General features: G+C 38.9%; 1 protein-coding gene and 1 long non-coding RNA gene across 2 annotated transcripts; one reads left to right on the top strand and one right to left on the bottom strand.

Annotated features, from left to right (window-relative positions):
- Positions 1–608: 608 nt before the first annotated feature.
- Positions 609–18,894, bottom strand: CPB2 (carboxypeptidase B2; the record flags this gene model as incomplete). The annotated part of the gene is made up of 11 exons (XM_081318678.1): positions 609–2,097; positions 2,186–2,270; positions 4,500–4,702; positions 5,850–5,940; positions 7,437–7,547; positions 9,613–9,717; positions 10,097–10,198; positions 11,651–11,759; positions 11,873–11,997; positions 14,914–14,989; positions 18,818–18,894. The coding sequence occupies 11 exons, from the start codon at positions 18,892–18,894 to the stop codon at positions 1,913–1,915; spliced, it is 1,269 nt and encodes a 422-aa protein (XP_081174804.1). The 3' UTR covers positions 609–1,912.
- LOC308662634 lies at positions 6,853–9,574 on the top strand. Its single transcript, XR_014025251.1, has 4 exons — positions 6,853–7,113; positions 8,229–8,526; positions 8,868–8,922; positions 9,168–9,574. It is a non-coding gene; the product is annotated as an uncharacterized lncRNA (long non-coding RNA).
- Positions 18,895–26,694: the final 7,800 nt, after the last annotated feature.

Here is a 26,694-nt window from a genome sequence, read left to right as displayed (position 1 = left end):
ATACAGCCTTGCCGGACTCCTTTCCCAATTTTGAACCAATCAGTGGTTCCATGTCCAGTTCTCACTGTTGCTTCTTGGCCCGCATATAGGTTTCTCAAGATACAAATAAGATGGTCTGGTATGCCCATCTCTTTGAGGACTTGCCACAGTTTGTTATGATCCACACAATCAAAGGCTTTAGCATAGTCAATGAAACAGAAATAGATGTTTTTCTGGAACTCTCTAGCTTTCTCCATGATCCAGCGTATGTTAGCAATTTGATCTCTAGTTCCTCTTCCTCTTCGAAATCCTCCCTGTACTTCTGGTAGTTCTCGATCCACATACTGCTGGAGTCTAGCTTGTAGGATTTTAAGCGTAACTTTACTAGCATGAGAAATGAGTGCAATGGTGCGATAGTTTGAACATTCTTTGGCACTGCCTTTCTTTGGAATTGGAATGTAAACTGATCTTTTCCAATCCTGTGGCCACTGTTGTGTTTTCCAAATTTGCTGGCAAATTGAGTGTAGCACTTTTACTGCATCGTCTTTTAAGATTTTGAATAGCTCAGCTGGAATACTGTCACCTCCACTAGCTTTGTTGTTGCTCAGCTTTTCTAAGGCCCACTTGTTTTTACCTGACTACAATTGCCTCTCCAACCAAGGATGCTTTCTATGATCAGCCAGTAAGAGGCACTTGCGTTCCAAAAGACATAGACCGGTCGGCAAGTTTAGTTTTGGGTGAGATGTTTCTTCAGTGTGCATTTCAATTTGGCTTCACCCAAGACCATCCACAGATGGTCTTCAGACTGTGACCAGAGCTTCAGAGTGAAAATGAGGTGATTCTGTTTGCTTGTTTTATTTCTGCCTTTTCCTTTGTTTTCTTTCTCTTAAATACTCCACTCCGTTATTGGTGCTTTTCTTTCAGTTTATCCGTGTTCTGTGCCATTGGATAACTCGGGGAATATTTTCCCCCTTGGGTCTTTTTCTTAAGATTTGTTCTACCATCTGCAGTCTTAGATTATAATAATCTCTTGCCCAGAGGTGGTGTAATTTAGGCTGTTCGTTAACGAACACAGGAGGCTTGTATCATAAAGAAGATGGATGATGTAAATATTCTCGTTGCCTATAATGGACAAAAGATCCAGTTGCAAGTGTGATCTGTTTGTGCTATTAAGATCATTATACCGTAATTATAAAATGTTAAGATGGTTTTGTTTATTGGCTCTTGTCAAAATTGCTTAATGTTGCTGGCTGAAGCACTGACAGAGTGTCTCAGCACCACACGGTTGCCAAATTATGAAGAAAAAGTATTTTATATTCCTCCTCAGTTGGGAATAAGTACCACTGTAAAGCCTCATTTTCATGCATGTTTGATCCTCTGCTTGCAGGTTCCGTGACATTTTGACATAGTGCACTGTTAAGGCTGCGTTCTTCCTTTCTAGAAAAAGGCCTAAAAATTTGCCCGTTTGCCTTTGAATGTACTTACATGGAAATCAGTTATTTCTAATAGCACTGTCGTACTTCAGAAATGATCTAAAAGAAAGATTTTAAATCTTGCACAAAGATAGCACTATTTTGCTATTCATTAAAGCAGCCACAAGTCTTTTTAGGCTTCCAGCTTAGCAATTCCCCCCCCCCAAAAATGCAGCTACCTTAAGATTCCCAATTGACCCTTTAAAGCAGTCACATCTTTCTTCAGGTTTATATGGGGGAAAAAGCTGCAACTTCTTTAACAGAGTTGAACGTGAGCTATGTTCACGTGAGCTGGAAAGCCATTCTTCAGAATCAGGTTTGAAGAGCCTCATCACCCATACTATTAATCATAAATAACATGAAAAATAAGCTTTATTTGAAATTAAAATAGGAACCAACATGTATCGGGTGGTCTTGTGTACAATGCTGTGGTATATAATGCTAAAATGGAATTACATGTTTTACATATTTTTATTCACGTGTGAAGCTATAGTTTTGATTCCGGTGATCGCTTCATAGCAGGTCGGCTTAATGAGATGCTGAGGAAGTAAGAATCCATATCTTCCCCTGTCCCGAAGCTCAAAAGTAAAAGAATACTTAATACCATGGTCGTAAGCCCAATCATCTGAACCGCCCGGAGCTAAATCTGTGAAGGAAACCAGAAGTATTAATGGCCCAAGCTCAGCAAAGGCCTGTTGATAAAAGGAGGTAGTTCATGTTTTTACTGTACTTACAGATGGTTTGTGCACCGGAGCCTGCCACGTAGCGGTTGTGGTATGTGTTTCTAATCGCATTAGTCACTTGGTTTGCCACCAGTTGCTGAAAAGTAGAGAATTGGTTAATTCAATCATCATTGAGAGTTTATGTTTCAGTCTGATTGCAAAAAGAGAGAGCTGTCCAAAAAAAAGACTGGTCTTGTTCTGGATGTTCGTGAGCTGCCTTTTACATTAAAGTTCCCAACGATGGCCCAGAGATTTTGAATTCTTCACAACAAAATTAAAAGTTGTACATTTTTATAGAAAACATAAAAGCTAAAGCTGCGAGTAAGCAGAAAAGATGTCAGTCCTAGACTTAGCGCGCTTGAGATTAAAATCCAATCTGTGGTTTACCTTGATGTAAATAAAAACTAGGCTATTGTGTGCCCGTGGCTTTTTATTCATCTCCCTATTTCCAACGACTGCATGCTTTTGAACTTTGCCTTTTGCTTTTGTGTCCTTTTCACAAGTTCTGTTATGTCTGCTTGCTTTGGTTTGTGGTCTGAAATCTCTTTTTTTGCATTATGGCTGACATTGTTTTCTGGGGTGGGTGGGTAGGGGGGAATCTAAAATGTGCAAGACAACATTGTCTTTTATTTATCAAAACCAGCATAAAATGTGACTGCAGAAATAAATTCAATTTTGAATATAGTAGTTAATATTGGTCTGATAGTAGAACAGATGCTGTTGACAGACAAACTTTTGGGTTTCCCAAAGCTGAGCCTCTGCAACAGATTGTGAGATTACAGGAGGAGAAGAGCAAAAGAAGAACATTGTCCTTGTGGAGCAGCCCTTTATTTTATTGAATGCCAGCAGCCATGGAGAAAACATTACATTCCAATCTCAAACTTGCAAACTTTTAAGATGTGTGGACTTCAACTCTCACAAATGAGTTCACCTCTGAAAAATGCTGGCTGGGGAATTCTGGGAGCTAAAGTCGACACGTGATGTTTGAGATACACCGTTCTAAATGCAGTGAGCTTTCAGAATTACACAGTGACAACTCTTGAAGAGTACAGGAAAAAGCAAAATTCTTTTGTCAGTAAAGCCAGACAATCTCTGTGTGTAGACTCTAATAACAAAGTTCTGCATCCTTAAAAGATGCTATCATTGCCGAGAGCAATTAATTGCAGTCCTAAGTCTGATGTGTTTGCCATTTGATTATTTACTTTTCTTTATAAAAAATAAAGATTTGTTTACTTACTTAATCACTTACTCTCTTTGACTTCAACATTGTTTGGCATTTTAGTTCCTTAACTTTTTCATTATTTGTAGTAATTAAAAAGCAATACTTCATGACAAACAGCGTACTCACTTCTTTCTCCATTATACTAGTTTAATATAATGTATTAAAATAGTTATCTGTTTTAATATATTATTTCTGTTATATGTTGTAATCAGTCACAAACTTGCAACAACCATGGTTTCAGTTCTTGATCCATTCTAGTGGGGTAGATTCCCTGGCGTGGATGTTGGATAAAGCCTGGCTTACAAACATTCGTCTCAGGAGAAATACTCAACACATGTGTTCTTGTTTGGACCTGATTGACATGCATCCATCATACAAATTTGCTTCTGTGCTATGTAGTGTCATGTCGCCTAGCTGCTATTGTACTATAAATTTCAGTGTAATTCCCCTGTACTTAGATATGAAAAGTGCAAATGCGCTACGAATGGTGTCTTACAAGAATGTGTATTTTATACACTTGTTCTGAATATTCTATATTCCTCTCAAACTTGAAGCATCCTTCGAAATGATAAATATAGTGGATGCATGGATACGGCTGCAAAAGTCTGTTTTCTTGGTAAATTCATAAAAGCCAAAAAAATAAGGCAGCTGTGTTATGATTCAGTTAGGATGTGGGTGGGGATAGATAGTTGCTTGTTATGAGAATAATCACACAGGGGAAGAAGTTAGAAACTTGATTGTAGCTTATGGCAATTTTCCATTTCAGCTGACTGTAGCAAACTATTTTATATAGAAAGCATGCTGTATTTTCAGACCGTATGATTCTGTTTTGTAAACAATGGCTTGCTGTATTCAAATGAAAGAAGTGGAAGAGGAAGAAGCATGAAAACCTAGCTAAGGTGCCATTGCTACTTGCTTTTATAACAATATGACCAGCCACAACTTCTTGTTGACATGGGCAAGTACTTAGCGACTCGGCAGTTAGCCACTTCTTTTAAGGAAGAAGTGCCCTTTGTATTCTTTCTTTAAGGAAATAAAAATCCAAGTCCAAAAATAATTGCAAAGGCCCTCTTCAACTCAAGACTGAAAAAGACGGGTTCTTACCAGCTCATCGTGATCTTTAGATTTATTTTTAGTATATGAATATGGAAACAGAACCATCTGGGAGTAAGAGTGCATTGTTAGGTATGCTTTAATACGATCCTTGTGCTTTCTGAGAAAATTGGCCACGGCTTTTACTTCTGGTTCAGATTCTGGGTAAGGTCCACAGTAAGTCTCTTGACAGTCATCTCTAGATGCACCTTTTCCTTTAAGAAAAAACAATAAAAGCTTTAATTAGCTTAAATTTATGGGATCCAGGGGCAATAAATGGAAAACATGATGTATTTATTTATTTATGCTGGAGCCTGAAACTGAGTGAAGTCCTTATAGGTTGTTGGTGCAAAGGGGTCCTCAAATCTCAGTCTGCTACTGCTAATCCTGTATTATCAGAGCGTTCACCCATTTTCAGGTCGAGGCACTTTTTGGCCTTTTAATTCATGTGACTGGGGTTCACTGCCAAAATGTGTAAAACTAATTGGAGCCATATTTTTTTAAAAAAGTTTCCCTGCATTATTTAAACAATTTCCTTCCTGACTCCTTAAAAATTACAACTTGAGGACAAACATGGAAGGGCATGAATGGCCTCTGCAGTATTTCCAGTATTGGGTATTTTCACAAAAATAATGGTGCAGGGAAGTAGTTGGTGTCTCTTGGTATACTGTGGCTGTTTTGTATGCGACATTTTGCTCCTGAGCTTCACTTTAAGAAAAAAGACAGCTTCACTTGAGGATGAAAACAGGGTACCATCTGCCTCCTCCACCTTGCAACTAACTGAAGCTACTGGAAAACCTTCATCGCTGGGTGAATCTAGAAGCTTTTCTGATGTAATATATGGACCCACAATTTTTTTTTATTCTTGTACATTTTTTCAAGCTATTGAGATCTACTTCAGCCTTCTCCAGTCAAATGTACACCAGAACTGTTGTGATGGTACCCCTGACCCTGACCATATGGACTGATGATTGTATGTGTAGTCCAACACAGTCTTGTGGAATGTTATATGAGTAATTCTATGCCTATGTATAGGAAAATAAAATGGAATTCAGTGGTGTTTAACATAGGATAGGCTTGGAGAGCATTTTATATATCAAGTGGAGTATGAAACTTGTTTTCCCCAAGTATATGTAGATCAGTTTATACTTTATTACTGCAATAAATATTTCATACTGCATAGTGCCTGTGTGTATGTACATACAAACATCCAGGGCTTTTTTTCTCATAGAACGCTCAGAACGGAGTTCCGGCACCTTTTTTGGATGGAACCTTGTAGGATAGGCAAGGTGGGTTGTATGACATGTGTGAGTTCCGGCACCTTTTTCTTTTACAAAAAAAGCACTGCAAACATCATCTTACCACACCAGCCTGCATCGAAATTGCGATTCATATCTGTCCCAATGCACTTGTTGTTGCCATGCTGGGAGCGGCTTTTTCTCCACATTCGATTCTGTAGGTAACACACACACACACACACACACACCAGTCCCCAAGTATGTCAGTATTTTAATGTTAAGATCACCAATACATAATTTGTAACCTAAAACAGCACATAACTAACTGCACCTTGGAAACAAGGCTTCCAAAAGAACCACCTGTTGATATTGCAGTGTTTTCTGAGCTGGCAAAGTGCGCTATTGTAAATCCTAAGGTTGATCCGCAGAAGCAAGTAAATGTGTGCGTAAATGAGTCAAAACTGCTACAGTATTTGTTTTGATTGTGGGCACCGTAGCCAAAGTAATACACATTGCAGACAAAAAGAGGAAGCATTTGTAAGAGCATGAAGTCTGGAATCTAGTACTAAGGCCATTAATGCTCCAAGACAGTGCTGTTGGCAGTCCCAAGTTTGAAAAATAGATGACTGTAGTAAGAAATCCATGCCTATTGAGCAGAAGCATCTTTCTGGTTAAAGTTAAACGTCGGTGAACGTGCCTGTTTCACATTACAGTAATTAGGCCAAGGAGAACTTGGGACCAACGTACCTCTCTGTCCATCTACCCCATATATTTTCCTAATGTGTTCAGGAGAGTTGCTGTTCACCTTTTTCTTCCCTGCGACAATCTGGGACTGAGATTCTAAAGTCACACATCATGTTAAACATCGGCACAAAGGTTTAGAGTTAGAGAAAACTGTAACCATGTGTACAACCACTGTGGTAAGGTTCACCATGGGCTAAGCTAAGAACTAGCCACATTAGAGTTTACCAGGTTTCTGAACCAAACCAGAATGTATAGGTTATCAAGTTCATCTAATGTGAAGTGAAGATATAAATCAAGGTAGCTTAAAACTAAACACTCAGCTATTGCTAAACCCATCTTGCAGATCCAAATGAGTATCAGCAACCTATTGGAAAGTAGAATTATCTTGCCTTATCTTTCTCTTTGGATGTACAGTACACTATCAGGCAAGGTTCCTGTCATTCATCTGTGGGCCAAGATGAATTCCTAGATTTTCCCTGCTTTCACGAGGTGCAGGATTTTGTTGAGATGGAGCCCCAGTGAAATAAAGCCAAAAGTGAAGCTCATGGCTAAGTTTGAAACCTGCACCAAATTTGGAAATAAATTGTTCCAGCATCAAGCACAAATTTAGACAAGGAATACATTTATAAAAAGTATTCTTTTTTGTAAGTATACTTATAAAAATACATTTAATAAATAAATATTGTGAGCATACTTATTTATTAGAACCAGCATCTAATTCCCTGAAAATAAGGTCAAAGAATGATAGAAGTTAATTTTTTGTATGTGATTTAGCAGGAAATTTGCATTCCCTCCTCCAGCAACATTTAAAAGAAAAGAGGCAATCCTGCAGCACAAACCTTATCGATTTGAATACTGTGCTATGATGCATAACATAATGCAGCATTGTAAAAAGTCATCTCAGTGTAGATTATTTGGACTTTCCAGATCAAATTTCATAATATATCTAGAAAAGTTTTATACTTACAGTAGTCCATGTATACTCATAACCATCCACATTCATTATTGGCATGACATAGAAATCAAGGTTCTGTAGGAGACCTGCCATTGTTACATCCCTGTTTAGAAATTGTGTAACCTAGAAGTGGATGCAAAAATAAGATTTAATGGAAACTGCTGGATGGATTGCTATGTCCAATCAATTATTAAGGCATGTCGATCAGAAGGTCGGCAGTTTGACGGGTCGAATCCCGAGTGCCGCGTAACAGAGTGAGCGCCTGTTACTCGTCCCAGCTTCTGCCAACCTAGCAGTTCGAAAGCACGTAAAAAATGCAAGTAGAAAAATAGGGACCACTATGGTGGGAAGGTAACAGCGTTCCGTGAGCCTTTGGCGTCTAGTCATGCCGGCCACATGACCACGGAGACGTCCTCGGACAAGCGCTGGCTCTTCGGCTTTGAAACGGAGATGAGCACCGGCCCCTAGAGTTGGAAACGACTAGCACGCATGTGCGGGGGAATCTTTACCTTTTTAATATTTGAGCATAGCTACATTCTAATTTGCATAATTCTATGTAAAGGGGTTGCAACCCACTCATTTTTAGGTTGTCTTTTGCTGCCTCTGGTAAACAATTATGCTTCACCAACAGCATGTGTCTGATCCTGTTATTAAATAATTATGGAGAAATTTCTCCTGCACTCGTTGGAATTTTCTTCTCCTTTTTCCTCCAAGAGCTCCTACATAGCATAACTAGGACTGGAAAGAATTTATAAGTGAGAAGAAAGTATAACTTCATCCTATCACTTTTTGTCCTGTTTTCAGAACTGAGGACAGACTTCTTCTCAACGTAGTGCTAAGTCAGATATGTTGGATTACAACTCCCACTATACTAAGTCAATGGATGATAAGGGATTTAACAGAAGGAGAGTGCCACAAACTGAAGAAGGTGGAGTCTCTGTGGATTTTACTCCGCTAGTTGTCAGATTTTACCCCGCTAGTTGGCTGTAGGAGGCAGTGTTCATCTCTGTTTCAAGGCCATTGCGCCAACGTTGTCTGATGACCTTTTCATGGTCAGGTGGCCAGCATGATGTCATGGAGTGCTGTCAACCTTCCCACCGAAGTAAGTAGTAGCTAGTTTTCTACTTTCAGTTGCATGCTTTCAAACTGCTATGTTGGCAGGATAGGAGCTCCTGTCATGTGGCTGGGCTGCCAGCTTTCCAGCCAACGAGCCCAGCATCTCAACCAATCAGCCACCACACCTCCCCTGAAGAAGGAGAAAGCTTGCCTTTTAAAAAGGCCTTTTATAAGGCTCTGAATTATTTAATTGCCATAAAAATTTCCCACTGTGCCTCAGAGTCACACTCCAAGGGCGAAGTTTAAAGATGAGGAGATCTAGTTGCTTAGTAGTTATTGCCATTGCTTCTCACTTCTTGGGTTAACGGTTTGCCTTATATCCTGTAGGATCCCAAGAAGAATGAGGAATTCTACCAGAGAATATAGACATTGAACTGGTTTTGTATGCTTTTAATCTGTTCCCTACTTTATCCTTTTAAACTGATTTATGCAAAAAACATAATGCCTGGAATTAATCCATTATCTGAATATGCATACTATGATAAAGTGCATGACCTGATGTCTTGTCACACACTAGGCTTAAATGGTTGGCTAGTTTATGCATCAGGGTGTCACATGAACACCTTCATTGTTGACCTACTGACTTTTTTCTTTTCTTTTGATGGTATGTGGGAATGACCTCTGAAGATGGAGAAGACCTGCAACCAGAGGTATGGTCAGATAAGAGGCAACTTAGCCCACCACAAGAATGGGAACATGTCAACCATCTCAGAAGAGACCCTAGTTTCTTGGACTGTAAAGCGACAGGGGAAAAGTGTACTTTCAAATATGCAAGGTTGATGTCAGCCTTACATGGTAACACGTCCAAATAAGAAGCACGGCCAGTTGAATTAATTCTATTTTGTTGCAAGTTTAAATTCATTTACAGAATCTTCCTTTATTTTTGTCTCAGCCTTCTACCTTCTCTTTAAAATAAATAAAAGACTCCCAAGTTCCTTGGGAGCCAGAACCCATGTTTATTTATCGAACTCTGAAAAGCACCACCCTTTTTCTTTTGTATCCTTGGTAGGTAGATATGTATGTGTCACTTAGTAGATACTTAAAAAAAAGAAAAAGAAATCCATCAACTTACGTGTCCTATAAACCAGAGACAACAAGCTGGCGAAATCCATTCTCTTGCATGGATTCCACAATCAATCCAGATGGCGTTTTTGGGAGTTCTGTTTCTATTCGAAAGCTAATAAAAAGGGAATGTAATGGCATAGGTTCCCAAGAGCATGCATGGCTACATGATTATACTTATTATCCTAAATCAACACTACTTGTAAAATAGTTTTCAAAATAACATGTTACTTTCAAGTTTTGATGTCAATGCAACCAGCAAAAAATTAAAATGGTTTCTCTCCTGAAAATAAAATCAAAATCCAGTGAAAGAAAATAGTAGGGGAGTTTCCAGCTCTCTTGAGTCCATTTTCTCAATGAATCAAGTCATTTCAGTTGCAATTGGGCATACCCACTTGGCATCTCCAGACAGGTTCTCAAATTGCCTTGATTCCATCTCTACCTGATTCCCTGTTTCACTTTCTGAAGGAATTTTGAAGTTTGGCCAAGCATACCTTCAAAACATAAAGCGGACGTTTATCAAACGAATGTCCAATATGTATCTTTTGGATGATAGCAGGATATCTTGCAGCTATTTCATCCATCCATGTATATATCTAAAAGATAAAATGGCTCTTTCAACAGAGACAAGGCATTTTTAAATTCTGAAGCAACAACTTCCTGCCATTATTCCACCAGTTAATTCCAGATGACATAGATAGGATCCCAACTATTTTTCATGTCCTTCCTAATTTTTTCCAGGGTGATTGTATATAAAGCACAGACCATACCAGGTTCCATGAAGCTGGGATACAACAAGTATTTCTGAAGGTCAGAACAGCCATTTAGGCAATTTGTGTTCCAACAATTAAAAGAGAAAAATAATGGTAGAGGCAGGAAAAAGTAATTGGTGTGACCCAACTCTGTTCCTGCAATATAGCTACAACAATACCTAGCTAGCTTACTTTATAGATTTAACGCAATGATTTGAAAAAGATAAAACATGGATATATTGTTGCATATTTTAAACACCATTTTTATTGTTGTTAAAAGGTTCTTGAGATGATTAAAAGCATTATATTAGTGGTACAAGATATAGGTTCCAAAACTCAGGACAGTCACAAAATGATGGCAGCAAATGAGGGTTTATGGGTACCACCTAGGGATTTTTTTCCTTAAGTAAATTCTAATGAAAATGGAAATAACCAGTCCAAATATTATTCCTCATAATGGAAATCATGTTTATGTTTCAATAATGCTTGGTGCATTTGTATTTGTTTTTCAGACTATAAGCTCATGTACATTTATTAAGAAGCAAAGTTCACACTGTGTGACTAAACTCTGAAGGTGCATACATAAGATTGCTACATATGTTAGGTCTTAGCTTTTACATGATATCCTTAGTGTATGAAAATAAGCATAACATTTGACTTGCCTATCCGGCATAAAAAATAAAGAACAAAATGAAAATAATAGGATCTTTCTCTAGCAAACCACCATGTATTTACCTTAAAGGCCTTATGGAAAAAAACCTCAACCTTAACAGTCTTCCCAAAAACCTCAAAGGAAGATGCCATTACAATTTTAGGCTGGGTGGTGGGGGTCAGAGTTTCCTCTTAGCTGCATTTTATACCAATTGCAGCGTCCAAGTACAGTAGTCTTGAAATTAAATCTTTTGAAAAAGTAGTCCAGGGTAGCGGTGATGAAGGTGTGAGAGTTGTATGGCCAGGACTTCCCACTCCAGTAGGACCCCAACTGGTAAACCAAACAAATGCGGCCAAAGGTCCCCCTAGTCTTACTCTCCCTCCATGAATCCAGGAGAACTCCCAAGCTGCAGGACTAAGTTCCAGCCAGCCAGATGGCCTCTTGAGAAATAGCTACTCTGTCTTCTTTCAATTCAGTTTGGTCAACTGCATGGAGCAATTATTGGCTCATGGCATCCGGTGAAGATGTTGGTTGGTTAACCTAAATGACCTTATGACTATTTCATTATGAAATCCTTGGTTCGAAACTCCTTGAGAATCCACCACAGTTTTGGGAATAAAGGAATGAAATACATCAAGTCTTACCACTTTCAGAGAATGATATTGTTCATAGAATGAAATAGAAGCGCGGGGTGTAACACTGTCATTGACAGTTTGTAGGTCAATAATTTTCTGAACATCTTCCAGAGAAATTCTGAAAAGAAAGAGCAGAAAGGTTCCTTAGCTTTGATGAGACGAACATACAAAAAAAATGGCTTGATAGTATCCTACTCACAGGCATGGAGAGCAGGACAGAAAGTATCATACCTGAATAAAATGGCAGATCGGTTAAGCTCCACTTTCACGTCATCTACATCGGAAACATTGACGTAAAAATGTACCTCCTTATTCTTTACAATGTTCTCAGGGGAAACAGGTTGCCAAAGCACAATCTATTTTGAAAAGAAAGAGAGTGACATGTAGAATGGGGTAATTACTTGTTATACTTTCTCATGGCAATCTGTTTCATCTTGCAGCCTTTATGTTATGCTCTTTTCATGCAAAATATTTTGAGAGACGTAGTTGGGGGCTTCCTTTCTGCTGTTTCTGGAACTAAACTTAAAAGTAATATGGCAGAAAACTGGTAATTTCCCATCATATCTACCTTGGTTTTGCTACTTCAATTTACACACTAATTCTCATTGCGTGATACCATCTATTTAATATAAATTGGAAGAAGCAATAATGATTTTCCCCTTGCCATCATCATAACTGTTATGTACTGGGCTCTTAAAGAATACCACGTGGGTTTCTGGAGCAGCTAACAGCTCTCCAGCAACCCAGACTACAAGTCTCCTGTGCTGCAATTGGCTATCTCCAGGCGGCACTGGTTGATTCAAACCTATTGGCTGCCACCTAGGGGCTAGACTATATATTGTGGCTGGTTGCAGCCTTTTCCCCAGTACAGTTTCTGCACGAAATAAACTATGAGTTACCTTGTACTCAGCTTTGTGTCTTCATTCCTGTGCCAAAGAACCCGCTATTTAACAATAACTATTCCGCATTTGCCTATCCCTATAAATACATTAACTAAAGGGACATCAAACGTCTTTATCTTAGTCCCTGCTCAAAATTGCTAATCCTAATAATATGTTTTTGCTTCAGTTCTACCTCAGTCTAGGAATAGATTTCAGCTCCACACTTATGCAAAATCTTCCACAATTCTAGCTTATTCATTTTATTACACACTTTTTTCTATCAATAAATGTATTTTATCTTTCTCACATTCAAACACTTTTCAGTGACTCGCTGGCATAAAACTGCAGGGCTTTTCCTGAATTTTGCTGTCATCTCTTGCCATCTGTCAACCAAACGTCTGCAAAAGAACTTCTTGGGCACACCCAACTCATTAATTCCCACTCCCACACACACTTCCCCCAGTTTTTGCATATACTCTTGCTATCTTAAGCTTTGTGCAGGGGAACAATAAAAGCATTCTTCCAGTTGCCAGACAGAGATGCAATCTTCACATATACTTTTGGTAAGGGCTGAAGATGGCAATGTGACAAATAAGGATAGGCAGAACCCTTGTGCTAAGATGGAAGAGATGCCAGTCTTAGAGGCTGGGAAACAAATCTTAGCATTCATTGGTTCAAAACAATGAACCAAGGGGAAAAAAAGGATTAACTCCTAGGGCTGAGGTACATACATATACAGGGTTTCTTTCCTGTGCCCTTCTATCTTCTGAGCATGTATGATTTGGTGGTACCTTCCATAAAGCTATCCCAAAGATGCTTTTTTTCATGAGGCAACTGGACTTTTTAAAAGGCAAATAGCTTCCAGAAAGTTATTTAAGTGTCAGCAAGTGTCAACTTACTGTAGAAAGGAGGCTACTCACTGTTGTGATTGGTAGAGAAAATCTGACACAGGTAAAGCAGGTTGCACAGCCAGTTTCACCTTTTAACCATAAGCAAACCAACTCCCTCTCCTCTCCTATTCTATTCTATTCTATTCTATTCTATTCTATTCTATTCTATTCTATTCTATTCTATTCTATTCTATTCTATTCTATTCTATTCTATTCTATTCTATTCTATTCTATTCTATTCTTCTATTCTATTCTATTCTATTCTATTCTATTATCATTCCTCCAGCTTCTCTCTCTATATCTATAGTCTTCTTGCTTTTTAACTTTCTCATCGATTATTTTAGTAGTAGTATTTTCTTGGACACTAACAATTGTAGCGTTCATTTCAATTCTACTCTTCAATATATCTCTATCATTCCCTTAGAAAGCTCTAAAATACTCTCTGGCATTCCCTGTTTCAATTTCATCCCATTTTTAAATTTTATTTTTAATTTCATTCATTCTGCTGCAGGCTCCTTATTTTGGCCTCATTTGCCCATTTCAGAAACAAAATGTCTGTTCCTTGTGATCCTTCAGGATATTCTGCATAATCTCTTCTTTTCTCGGTACACATCGTATCTTTTAATCTTTTTTGCAGGAATTACTTTTCTATATGCTTTTCTTCACCCTCTGCTGTATCAATTTTCGCAAACATATTGTCATAAAATATCAAACATATTTTCTCTTATAGGCCATTAGTGTAACTCCACATATTTCCATGTGATGATAATTTAGATTTAATATAGCTGCCTATTCCAGTGGATGTACAGTATAACTCTTTGTTTTGTTCCAAGCAATTTCTACATCCTCTTTAAGTCTACTTACTATGCATTTTATTGAGAGATTAATTTATCCCCCAATATATTTATAGGGAACCTATATAAACTTTCTTTTCTGCATTTTTTCTACTTTCACTCTTACATTTCATCTTTTTTCCTTTCCTTCTTGTCCATTTTTGTTTCTTAAGCTCCATTCTAAATACAGATAGTCCTCTACTTACAACCACAATTTTCTTGTCAGAGGGCCACAAAAGGTGACAACATAACCCTGGGACACTGCAACTGTCATAAACATAAGTTAATTACCAAGTGTCTGAATTTTTGACCATGTGACCATATGAATGCTGCAACGGGTGAAAAGTGTGTAAAATGGTCATGTCATTTTTTTCCAGTCCCTTGTAAATTTGAACAGTCACTAAATGAACTGTTGTAAGTCGAGGACTACTTGTACTACTTTAAATGGTCCTAAATGAATAGTGTATTCAGACTAAGTTTATCTATCAACCTAAGCTGTTGATTATTAATCAACCCCAACTGTCTGGATTTGTGCTAAATTGTTTATTAACCAACATGGTTCATTTCACATCACACTAAGCCAAAAGCAAATTCACCCCATTAGTTCAATGCAAAGTGAGAACCCAGCCTTTCTGTTCTATATTCATGGCTTGCCAAAAAGCTATTACCTCAAAAGCAGTGGTCAGATTCCGTAGAATGTCTGCTTCTTTGTCAGATTTTGGAAAAGCCCACAAAACCTGATCACTGAAAAAGAAGGAGTGAGAGTGCAAAGATCTGAGCTGCAAAAACCATGAACAGAAATTATGAATTTCCCCTCTCTGAATGACTGAGCAGCCATGAATGTACATAGACTCCCAATAATGTTGCAAGGAGCCATTCCAGGAGCTTTGGCCCATCTACTGTGTTTCCCCGAAAATGAGACTGGGTTGTTTTTTTTTTAACCTCCAAAAGAGGCACCAGGTCTTATTTTTTGGGGGGTGTCTTTTCCACTCACCTCCGGCACTGACAGCCCTGCCCATCTGGCCTACTTCTTCAGCGGCTGAAGGAGCAACTTTATTCTGTAGCTCAAAATGGAACTTGGGCCTGTATTTTGCAGACAGTCAGGCCTTTCCAGAAGGCCTCTGCAGCTGAGAACTGAGCAACGGATTCAATCCATAGCTCAGTTTTCGGTTGCAGAGGTCTTCCGGAAAGGCCTGACTCAAAATGCAGGCCTGGGGACGCCACAGAAGAAGTGGGCCAGAACGAGAGGCCTGGCTGCAAGGTAAGTGGGTGCAAGGTGTGTAGGGCAGCTCCATTCTCCCCCACCTCCGCTCTAGCTTGATTTTTAGGTGTGTGCCTCGCCCCAAAACTAGGGTTTATTTTTGGGGTAGGGCTTATAATAGGCCTAATCCCAAACATCAAGCTAACGCTTATTTTTGGGGTAGGTCTTACTTTCGGGGAAACACAGTAACAGGTGTTGGAATAGCCCACGTTGACTGGGACAGTCCTACTGATCAGCTGGAATGGAGCCTGCATGGAAAATATTGTAGATTTCTCACAGTATGGTTGCATGCAATGATTTAAGCCTCTGCGTGCCTTTTTCAAGGGTCCTTAATGTCAGCGACCCTACACAGATATAGAAGCCTATCAAACTGGAAACTCACTACAGTCAAATGAAATGTCTGAAGGAACCACATAATCTTGAGGATACCGCTAAATATACCGCCCTGCAAAATAGGTCATTAGATCTGTTTTATTTCCTATGGCCATTTTCATTTGAAATGAAAAATCCCTACCACTTATAAATTACTTTGTTGTGAAATTAAGAGTCAGTACTAGCTAAAAACCATGACTTGTATGAAATCAGAAACCATATGAAACTTCATTACCGAAACCCTGTTTGTTAAAGGAGTGGTCTCTGGCTTCTTTTCCTGGAAGTACCTAATCCCCAACTCTACTGCCTGGAGCCACATAGTTATGAACACTTCTATTTTTATTTTTTATTTGTAAGATAACTTGCCAAGGAAATCAGCTTGTTTGTTAACTCTAGCTAATAGGCTTGAGTTTCAGGTCAAGAAACCAAATTGCTGGGTGTTGCTTTAGCTTTGGGCTTGTTATAACAAATCTCTGCTTGCTGTCTGAAGACCATTTTCTGCCAACAGAAGTAGGGTGGGTGGTGAAACCAGTTAATCTGGGACAAGGTTTTGACTAGTGCTGAATGAGGCTGTCTGGCAAGTCCTTCTAGGCTTCAGCTGAAGTATAAAGCAGAAGTTGGTGTGAACTGTGGTTCATAACCTCTCCTCTTTTGCTCCAAGTTCACGGGAACTCTTGTGGATATCTGGTTCTTCCAATGAGAAGGAAGAGAATGAGAACTATCTCTTCTGATTATGGTTGGAAGTACTGAAGGCCACCAAGAAGTCAGAAGAACCAAATGGAAACCCCCATTTTCCATGCTCTCACTTATATCATCACTAGGGTGTTCAAGACTGTTTCCATCCCAAAATTGGGCAAAGTGCTTGATCATAAATAGATTGAAAGATATTTAATCAGTTGCATCCCAGATTACTTGGAGTTGAGATGACATGCATCCCAAAACCTATAACATCTATATAGTCAATTTAACATCTACAAAAATGTAGAGATTCAGTATGTTATGTTAAATTTAATTTTAAAATATTTTTATTGATTTTATTATCCTAATGTATGTGGACTCAAAAATCTAAGTCCTCAATATGGTATCAGGTTGGCTAGATATTTGGCTTGAATTTCATATGAGGCTGTTGGATAACTTTGTAAAGACAATGGAAACTTCTATAACTGAAATTGTTTCGCTGATGGAACAAATTTTGCCACTGAACCTCAGAGCCGAGTAATATCCCTTCCTGGTCATATTCCAACTTTCAGAAATCATTTGGTGAACTTCTTGGTATAGATTCATCAGAAAAAAAGGAATGAAGACTTCTGGAGAAATTGGAGACTGCACTGATGAATTGATTATCCTGGTTTAAAAACAATGAGCTGATTCTAAAACTGTTGATATCTCATTTCTCACTATTATGTGATTCACATGATCTTTCAGAAAACAGTCATGCAGTCTGTTCTTGGGAGATTTCTGGATCAGCTAAACTTGGACAGGAAGAGGACCTAAGTGATAAGATTAAGGCCGCATCGCTGAATAAACATACAAAATGCAGGGGTTAGACAGAGGAAATGCATTCACTCATACAGAATCCATTAGCAATGGTTTTGAGGAAAAACAAGATTTAACATCCAAGGAAAAATTGTGCATGTAATAACTCTTAAATCCACATATAAAATGAGTTTGAGGATTTCAGTTTGATGCCTAAGTTTATTTTTTAATCTATTGAAGAGAATATATCCTATTATGATATAAAGTTTATTATTAACTTATTAAAGTTTATTTTCTTTTGGAAAGTCCCATATAACGATTTATCAACGATTTGGGACCTGAATGTTAGAAATCATTGAATACATCATTGGACACTAAAAGTTTCTGACCTGGCGGAACTGGCAAAGATTTCGGCTTACTTGAAAGATCATTCGCAAGAACGTTATATTATGGAGTGGAAAAAGTGGATTGAATATATCCAGAACAAATATGGGACTAAAAAGTTTCATTTAGCATTTGAATAAGTCTTCTTTTCTTTTTTCTTTTTTTTCCTTTTTATATGTAATATTAGTATTGCTTGTAGTCATTTCATATGAGCTAGAGTGCGATAGAATTAATAGTTTATTGTTGTTAGCATATGGATGTTTATGATTGTTCTTTGTTTTTATACCTTGTACTTAGCTCTGGGAAGTCGGGGGGGGGAGGGGGGAATGGGGGGGAGGGATAGGGAGGGTTAGGTAGGGGTGGGTGGAGGGAGGGGGGGGACTGTTAAAGATAAAATGTACTGTAAAACTTTTCAATAAAAAAAAAAGAAATCATTGAATACTTGTATTACTACCCTCATGTTAATTATATAAAAAGTTAGCAGAAACCTAATTGCTTGAGAGAAGAAAAAGAAGAGGATATAGTATTGTCTATGGAGATTCTCAGTCATCCAGGTCATGGTTGTCCCAAAGATGCTTTTTTAAGAGGCAATTGGACTTTCTTGTTTTTCTTTGAAGACCTTTCCTTCCATTATCCACCATCCAGTCAGAGCTGAAGAAGCTTCCTGGATGAGAAGCAAAATGTCTTCAAAGAAAAACAAGAAAGTCCAGTTGCTTCTTGAAAAAAGCACCTTTGGGACAGGATATAGTATTGGTTTTTTTAATTAAAAATATATTCTGTTTCAATCAGAAAGAAGAGTGTCGTTTCCTCATTTTAGGTGGCAATTTTTAAAAACATTCTAAACTGACTTGTTAATAGACAGTTGTGCTCTGTCTTGAGTTTAGTCTCTCTGTGGCATATATTGGCATTAAATTGATATATAATTTATCTATGCTACAAGCTTCTCATTATGACTCTTCTCCCCACAATAATTTGGCAATATACAATAAAATTCTGATCTCTCCATCCATTTATTTGGGCATATGTCCTTATTTTCTGGAAATATTTCCTATCTTTTTCACTAAAAGATAAATACATACCTCTGGGAAGCAGAAACAGAGGTCTTTTGATTGAAGATTGATACCAAACATAAAAGGAAAAAATATAGAGCAGCCATTTGCAATGAAACCAAGAGAAATAGTGAAGGTTGGTGACTTTGTTGATTTTCTAAAGTCTATATTGAAAGAATGGTTAAAATTTAATATTCTCTCTCTTTCTCTCTTTCTTTCCCCCTTCTGGCAACTCCCTTTTCCTCAATCTGAATCTGGGCAGTTCATATTTTTGTTAATAATGATAATTGCTAGCATGTGTAATTCTGATTGATTGCTAGAGTTAACAAAAATTATACTTTGATCCCTGTAGCATGAATTTTATGCTTATCTTTAACTGGGCAGGAAGCAAACAACATTCTCTTCTCATTGATTAATTTATTCATAACATATATAATATCTTCCCATTGGCATTCGGTGAATCACAATGTCCTTATTTAATAAAATGGTGTAACTATGCTTTGAATTCAGCAGGTAGGTCTGGTCATGGTATCTCGAATACTGGAAAAGGGGAAGAATATACCGTAGTAACCAAAATGATTAAGGAGTTGCAGCAGAGAGATGTAAAATGATCCATCAGCCTAGAAAAGAATGAAGATTTCTTTTTCTCAGAATGGCATGATGATCAAAAAATTCATGGAGAGGCTGTGTAACTCAATTCATGGTCTCTCTCTCTCTCTCTCCCTCCCTCTCTCTCTCTCTCCCTCCTTCTCTCTCTCTCTCTCTCTCTCTCCCTCCCTCTCTCTCTCTCTCTCCCTCCTTCTCTCTCTCTCTCTCCCTCTCCCTCCTTCTCTCTCTCTTTATCTCCCTCCATCCCCTCCCTCCCTCCCTCCCCCCCTCTCTCTCTCCCTCCTTCTCTCTCTCTTTATCTCCCTCCCTCCTTCTCTCTCTCTCCCTCCCTCCCTCTCTCTCTCTCCCTCCTTCTCTCTCTCTCTCTCCCTCCCTCTCTCTCTCTACTTCCTTCTCTCTCTCTCTCCCTTCCTCCCTCCCTCCCTCCCTCCCTCCCTCTCTCTCTCCCTCCCTCCCTCTCTCTCTCTCCCTCTCCCTCCTTCTCTCTCTCTTTATCTCCCTCCCTCCCCCCCCCTCTCTCTCTCCCTCCTTCTCTCTCTCTTTATCTCCCTCCCTCCCCCCCCCCCGTCTCTCCCCCTCAAATCAATGTTGATTCCTGGCAAGTGTCTGGATTTGTCCTTCAGTTTTTATGGCAAGATTATGGCAAGTGGTTTGGCAATGCCTCCTAGGACTGAGAAAGAGGGACTAGCCCAAAATCACCCAGCTGGCCTGGTGCCTAAGGTGGGACTGGAATTCACCATCTCCTGGTTTCTCGTCTGGTGGCTTAACCACTACACTAACTGCTTTCCTCTTTTATATATTTATGAGCTGGATTTTACACCAATCAGGGCAATCGTGTGTGAGCAAGCATTACTAATCTTCATCTGACAAGCACCTTTGACATGTTCTCAACAGTCCAGATGTTCTCACTGCCCCAAAAGGGCTTGAAACCACTAATATCCCAGTATGTAATTTATTCTCCCATGAGAAATCATATTTATATAGGACTTATTTACATAAAAATATTGTATGTAAGATATAAGCAACAATCTCTCTTTTGGTTTCATTTTTTTCTGACCCATCTTGTTCCTCAGCATTTTTATAGAGTTCTTCATTCTGAAACGGCTAAAACATTTTCCCTGCACCTCAACGTTTCTGAATCTGCAATCCGATGTTCAGTAAAGTACCATCAGACAGAATGGGAGACATATTTCTATAATTGCGCCTTAGAAGGTTTGGTTAATAATTGGAACACAGGATCTCCATCAAAACAGCAGAAAATGTTTAGGTTAGATGTTGAATTTCCTAGATTTTTCTTTTCTTAAATATATATATATATATTTGTAAAAAAGAGGACATGTTGATCTCTGGGACAGAAAGTATATTTCACACTGAGCTTTTAATAGCCGCTGCTAACATTGTCGAAGAGTAAACCAACATTAGAGAGAGATTGTTTTTATAGCCCTTTAACTATCAATAATTTAGCCATCAAACGTGCCACCCACCTGTAATTGGATGCGTTAAAATGGATATGTATATGTGTGTGTGTGTGTGTGTGTGTGTGTGTGTGTGTATGTATGTATATGTATATGTATATGTATGTATATGTATATGTATATGTATATGTATATGTATATGTATATGTATATGTATATGTATATATTGTTCAGAGATTGGAGGAAAAAGAAACCAGCATGTGGTCAAATGGTATCGGCCATTTATTATATTATACTGTGCTTATTACAATAATTATATATATTTTAATTAATTTATTATAATAGAGTTGGAGTCATACTTGGTTTTGAATATTTGTTATACTTTGTTTCATTGCATACAGCACCAGATCAGTCAGAGCCAGCAATGCTGTAGAGGAATGTGCAATCTTAAATTTCATGTTTGATTGTTTAGATAATTCTAAACCATAGAATGATACTATTTCTGCTTCCCATGAGATACCCCTCTGATTCTTCCACATTACAAAGCAGGATAATTATAGAACATTTCATCACTGGATTCTCTTTTCCTAATAAGTTGAGCAATTGAAGCAATACATTTCAACAAATGGGGAAGAGGGCTGCAATCCGGATGCAATAAAGTTTGTTTCTCTTCTTTACACTTTTCACACAATGTTTCATAATATCCGAATGGCCCCACTTAGGTGCTGCTTCTACCTACTGAAAAGCTGAAGAACTCTAGATTCAGTTGAAGTAGCTCATTCTAGACTATGTGATCAATATCATGGACTGTCAAGGCCAACAGTAACTTAATTACCTTGAAACAACTCATTTCATTTAATTGCACAGATAAGGGGAAGAGCTAGTAAGCACAATTATGCAAGCTCTCTGCTGATTAGATTTAGCAGAGTTTTCAGAAAGTTAAAAGCAGCCGTGTAGGTTTGAAGACCCCCTTCATGGATTACTGCCTTGTCGTGGCGAAGGGGCTTGCGTAATTCAATGAAGCTATGAGCTATGCCGTGCAGGGCCACCCAAGACGGACAGGTCATAGCAGAGAGTTCTGACAAAACGTGATCCACTGGAGAAGGAAATGGCAACTCACTCCAGTATCTTTGCCATGAAAACCCTATGGACAGTACCAAAAGGCAAAACGATATGCTGGAAGATGAGCCCCTCAGGTCGGAAGGTGTCCAATATGCTACTGGGGAAGAGCAGAGGGCTAGTACTAGTAGTGCCAGAAAGAATGAAGCGACTGGGCCAAAGCCAAAAAGACGCTCAGCTGTGGATGTGTCTGGTGGTGAAAGGAAAGTCCGATGCTGTAAAGATTTTTTCTCCATAGAAACCTGGAATGTAAGATCCATGAATCAAGGAAAGCTGGACGTGGTCAAACAAGAGATGACAAGACTGAACATCGACATCTTAGGTATCAGCGAACTAAAATGGACAGGAATGGGTGAATTTAATTCAGATGACCATCAGGTATACTACTGCGGGCAAGAATCCCTCAGAAGAAATGGAGTAGCCTTCATAGTCAATAAAAGAGTAGGAAAAGCAATACTGGGATACAATCCTCAAAATGACAGAATGATCTCAGTTCGAATCCAAGGCAAACCATTCAATATCACAGTAGTCCAAGTCTATGCCCCAACCACCGGTGCTGAAGAGGATGAAATTGACCGGTTCTATGAAGCCCTACAGCACCTTATAGAACTAACACCAAAAAATGATGTCCTTATCATCATGGGGGATTGGAATGCTAAAGTAGGAAGCCAAAAGATAACCGGAATAACAGGCAAGTTTGGCCTTGGAGTACAAAATGAAGCAGGGCACAAGCTGATAGAATTTTGTCAAGAGAATACGATGGTCATAGCAAACACTCTTTTCCAACAACCCAAGAGACGGCTCTACACATGGACATCACAGACGGTCAACACAGAAATCAGATTGACTATATGCTCTGCAGCCAAAGATGGAGAAGCTCTATACAGTCAGTAAAAACAAGACCAGGAGCTGACTGTGGCTCAGACCATGAGCTTCTCGTTGCAAAGTTTAGGCTTAAACTGAAGAAAGTAGGGAAAAGCACTAGGCCAGTCAGGTATGAATTAAATCATATCCCTGTTGAATATACAGTAGAGGTGACAAATAGATTTAAGGAATTAGATTTGATAGACAGGGTGCCTGAAGAACTATGGACAGAGAGCCTAATGCTGGGAAAGCTTGAGGGCAATAGAAGAAGGGGACGACAGAGAATGAGGTGGCTGGATGGAGTTACTGAAGCAGTAGGCGTGAGCTTAAATGGACTCCAGAAGATGGTAGAGGACAGGAAAGCCTGGAGGAACGTTGTCCATAGGGTCGCGATGGGTCGGACACGACTTCACAACTAACAACAAGGTTTGAAGACACATCCATTTCAAGATGCATTCCCAGACAGTATGGGTTGCAAATTATGGGCACTGCAGTCTCAACATCAGCTTGGAGAAGGCTACAGCAGTAGCTTTTATCTTCAATTAATGAAAAACAGGAGTAAAAAGATTCACTTCCTAGGAGATTCTGACTGAAATGGTAATGAGAACTGTTCTGTATGTACCTGTCCGGCCACCTGATTGGCTAACCTGGCCAGTGGGAATTCCTGGACACCGGGTTGGGTGACCAAGGCAAGGCGGGAGATTAGAGCCAGGGGGTTGGCTAGCGTCAGGAAGTCGCCAGGCATTTAAGGTCAACCTGAGCATGCAAGGCCAGTTCGGCCACGTGGAGTGGAAATAAACAGAATAACCCCAACCCTGTCTCCAAGTCATCTGTCGCAGTACCGGACACAACAAGAACACTACATAGAATGCTCTGCAAATGTAATCCATTCTAAAGTACATGACAGAACTAGTTGATCTTCTGGTTATATGACAAAGAAAATCCAGCAATACTTCAGGTCAAGCAGAAAAACAATCCTGGAACCAAATTGGTTACTTGCTACGTTTGGTTTACAAGATTGCCCCCCCCAAATGTTATCCATTCTGTTATAAGCTAATATTATTTTAATTATTGATTGCAGTAGAATGCATGATTTACAAATGGATGGATGGTGATGGCAAGGAAAATTTCCCCAAACTGAATGGAGAGCTAAGATGGTTGGAGAAGACTTTCCTTGGATTCTTAACTTCATGCGGTGCTGGTGCCTCTTCTCTTCAGAGGAGTTTTTCCTCTGTCACACAGTGGCAAATATTCTTTGGAACATAACCAAGTAGTTAACTCTTAATTTCATTGTCTAATTAATAAACTGCTAGTTAAAGAGCTACTGAGATGGACTTTGTCCTGCACATATAGCAAAGTCTTCATTCCTTGTCCCTGAGTCTCGACACAGAAAGCTTAAATATTTCTTGATTGCAATGGACAAAACACTGAATAGATAAATGTGAGCATAAATAATCCCCCCCATTTTTTTTCTCTGGAAATTCCCCTGTGAATACCCCATCTTATTTTTCCACTTAAACTTGTCTTACATAGTCAACTTCTTTAATCTCAGTAATACTATAAAACCCTTTAATATTTCCAGATGGTGAGCATTTTGATCTGGCCAACTTATTGAAAGGCTTGTCAGCTATCCCAGCTATCTCAGTCCCTCTATTAATTCATTACTCATCTCTTTACTCATTAATTCAGAGCTGGATGCCCAATGATGAGAAAAAGTGGTAAATGCAATTCAGCTAAAACAGGAAGGGCTCAGATTTCCTGTCTCTGCATAGTTAGGATTGATTTTCCTCTCACGCGGGTGCTTAATTCGCCAGTCTTTTCTGTTCACCTTGTCCTGTGCCATATTTTAATTTAGATGGAGACCGTGCGTATTTGAAGCTCCCCTCATCCTTCTGCTTGTGCAAGGAATATCAGTAAGAGAAATGTTGAAAAGATAGCTCAACGTAGCTGCTCTTGGGGTACGTGATTAGGGCATATTTCATTCAAAAGACTAATGCAGATTATATGGCTTCACAGAGGACAGGTATTTCGGTGTAATGATTGAGATTTCTGGACTAGAATCCAGGCGACTATGAGTTCTAGTCCTGTCTTGGGCAGAAAGCCAGAGAAATGACTTTGGACCAGTGTCTCTCTCTCAGCAGGCAATGGTAAGCCACTTCTGAAAAAGTTTGCCCAGAAAACTATATGGTCTTGTCTACACAGTCGCTAGTAGTCAAGAGTGATTTGAAGGCACACACACACAAAAATCACCAGAAACTACCCCAGTAACCTGACCATTTTTGCACAATTTAACAGGATTAGCTAATATTCCTCTAGATCAGAACAAGAATAGAATAGAATAGAATAGAATAGAATAGAATAGAATAGAATAGAATAGAATAGAATAGAATAGAATAGAATAGAATAGAATAGAATAGAATAGAATAGAATAGAATAGAATAGAATAGAGCTGGAACAGACCTTGGAGTTTCTAGTTCAGCCCCTGCTTGAGCAGGAGATCCTATATCACTTCAGACAAGTGGCTGTCCAGTCTCTTTTTAGAAACCTCCAGTGATGAAGCACCCACAACCTCTGGGGGCAAGCTGTTCCACTGGTTAATTGTCCTCACTGTTAGGAACTTTCTCTTTAGTTCCAGGTTGCTTTTCTCCTTGATTAGTTTCCATCCATTGTTTCTTGTCCTGCCTATAGGTGCTTTGCTAAATAAGTTGATCCACTCCTCTTTGTAGCAGCTTCTCAAATACTGGAATACTGCTGTCATGTCCCCCCTATTTCTTCTTTTCTGTAGACTAGCCAAACCCAAGTCCTGCAGCTATTCCTTGTATGTTTTAATCTCCAGGCCTTTAATCATCTTAGTTGCTCTTCTCTGAATTTTCCCCAAACTCTCAACATCTTTTTTGTGATATGACCAAAACTGGCTGCAGTATTCCAGGTGTGGTCTTACTAGGGTTTTATAAAGCGGTACTAATACTTCACATGATCTTGATTCTATTCCTCTGTTTATACAACCCAGGATTGTATAACTGCTGCACACTGCTGGCTTGTAGTCAAGTGATCCAAGGTCCCTCTCACAGTTACTTTTTTTAAGCCAGGTCTCGCCTAGTCTGTACCTATACCTTTGATTTTTCCTGCCTAATGTAAAACTTTGCTTTTCCTCACATTATAATTCATTTTGTTGGATAGGGCCCATTGCTCAAATTTGTCAAGATCTTTTTGGATCCTGAGTTTGTCTTCTGGGTTGTTGGCTATTCCTGCCAGTTTAGCGTCATCTGCAAATTTGATGAGTTCCCCTTCTATTCCCTTGTCTAGGTCATTAAGATATTGAAGAGTACTGGGCCTAAGACGGAGCCTTGTGGTACCCCATTGCTTACTTCTCTCCATGTGGATGTAGTACCATTGAGGACTACTCACTGAGTATGGTTTGTCAGCCAGCTACAGATCCATCTGGTGGTGGTGGTGTCTATCCCACCTTTTTCTAGCTTACTAAGCAGCAGGTTGTGGTCTACCTTATCAAATGCCTTACTGAAGTTTAAGTATACTACGTCCACATTATTTTGCTGGTCTATGAGTTTAGTCACTTTATCGAAAAATGAAATAAGATTGTTTTGGCATGATCTGTTTTTGACAAACCCGTGCTGTCTATTGGTTATAACTTTATTTGCTACTAATTGTTCGCAGATCTGTTTTTTTATTATCTTTTCCAGGATCTTCCCAGGTATTGATTGCCAGTACAGAGCTAATTTACTTAATCAAGAAATTCCTTAACACGGAGAAATCAGATTTAGCCATAGTCAAAGATATACAAGTAACACAAATGCCCAACCTTGTTCGATGAATGTGTCAAGGTTTATGTAACTTGTTAGTAGATTATGGCTAATGAGGCAGGATCTTTTCTACATATTA

Source organism: Vipera berus, assembly GCF_964194415.1.
Source record: "Vipera berus genome assembly, chromosome: 1".
Lineage (NCBI taxonomy): Eukaryota > Metazoa > Chordata > Lepidosauria > Squamata > Viperidae > Vipera > Vipera berus.
This window is presented reverse-complemented; position numbering and strand designations above follow the sequence as displayed.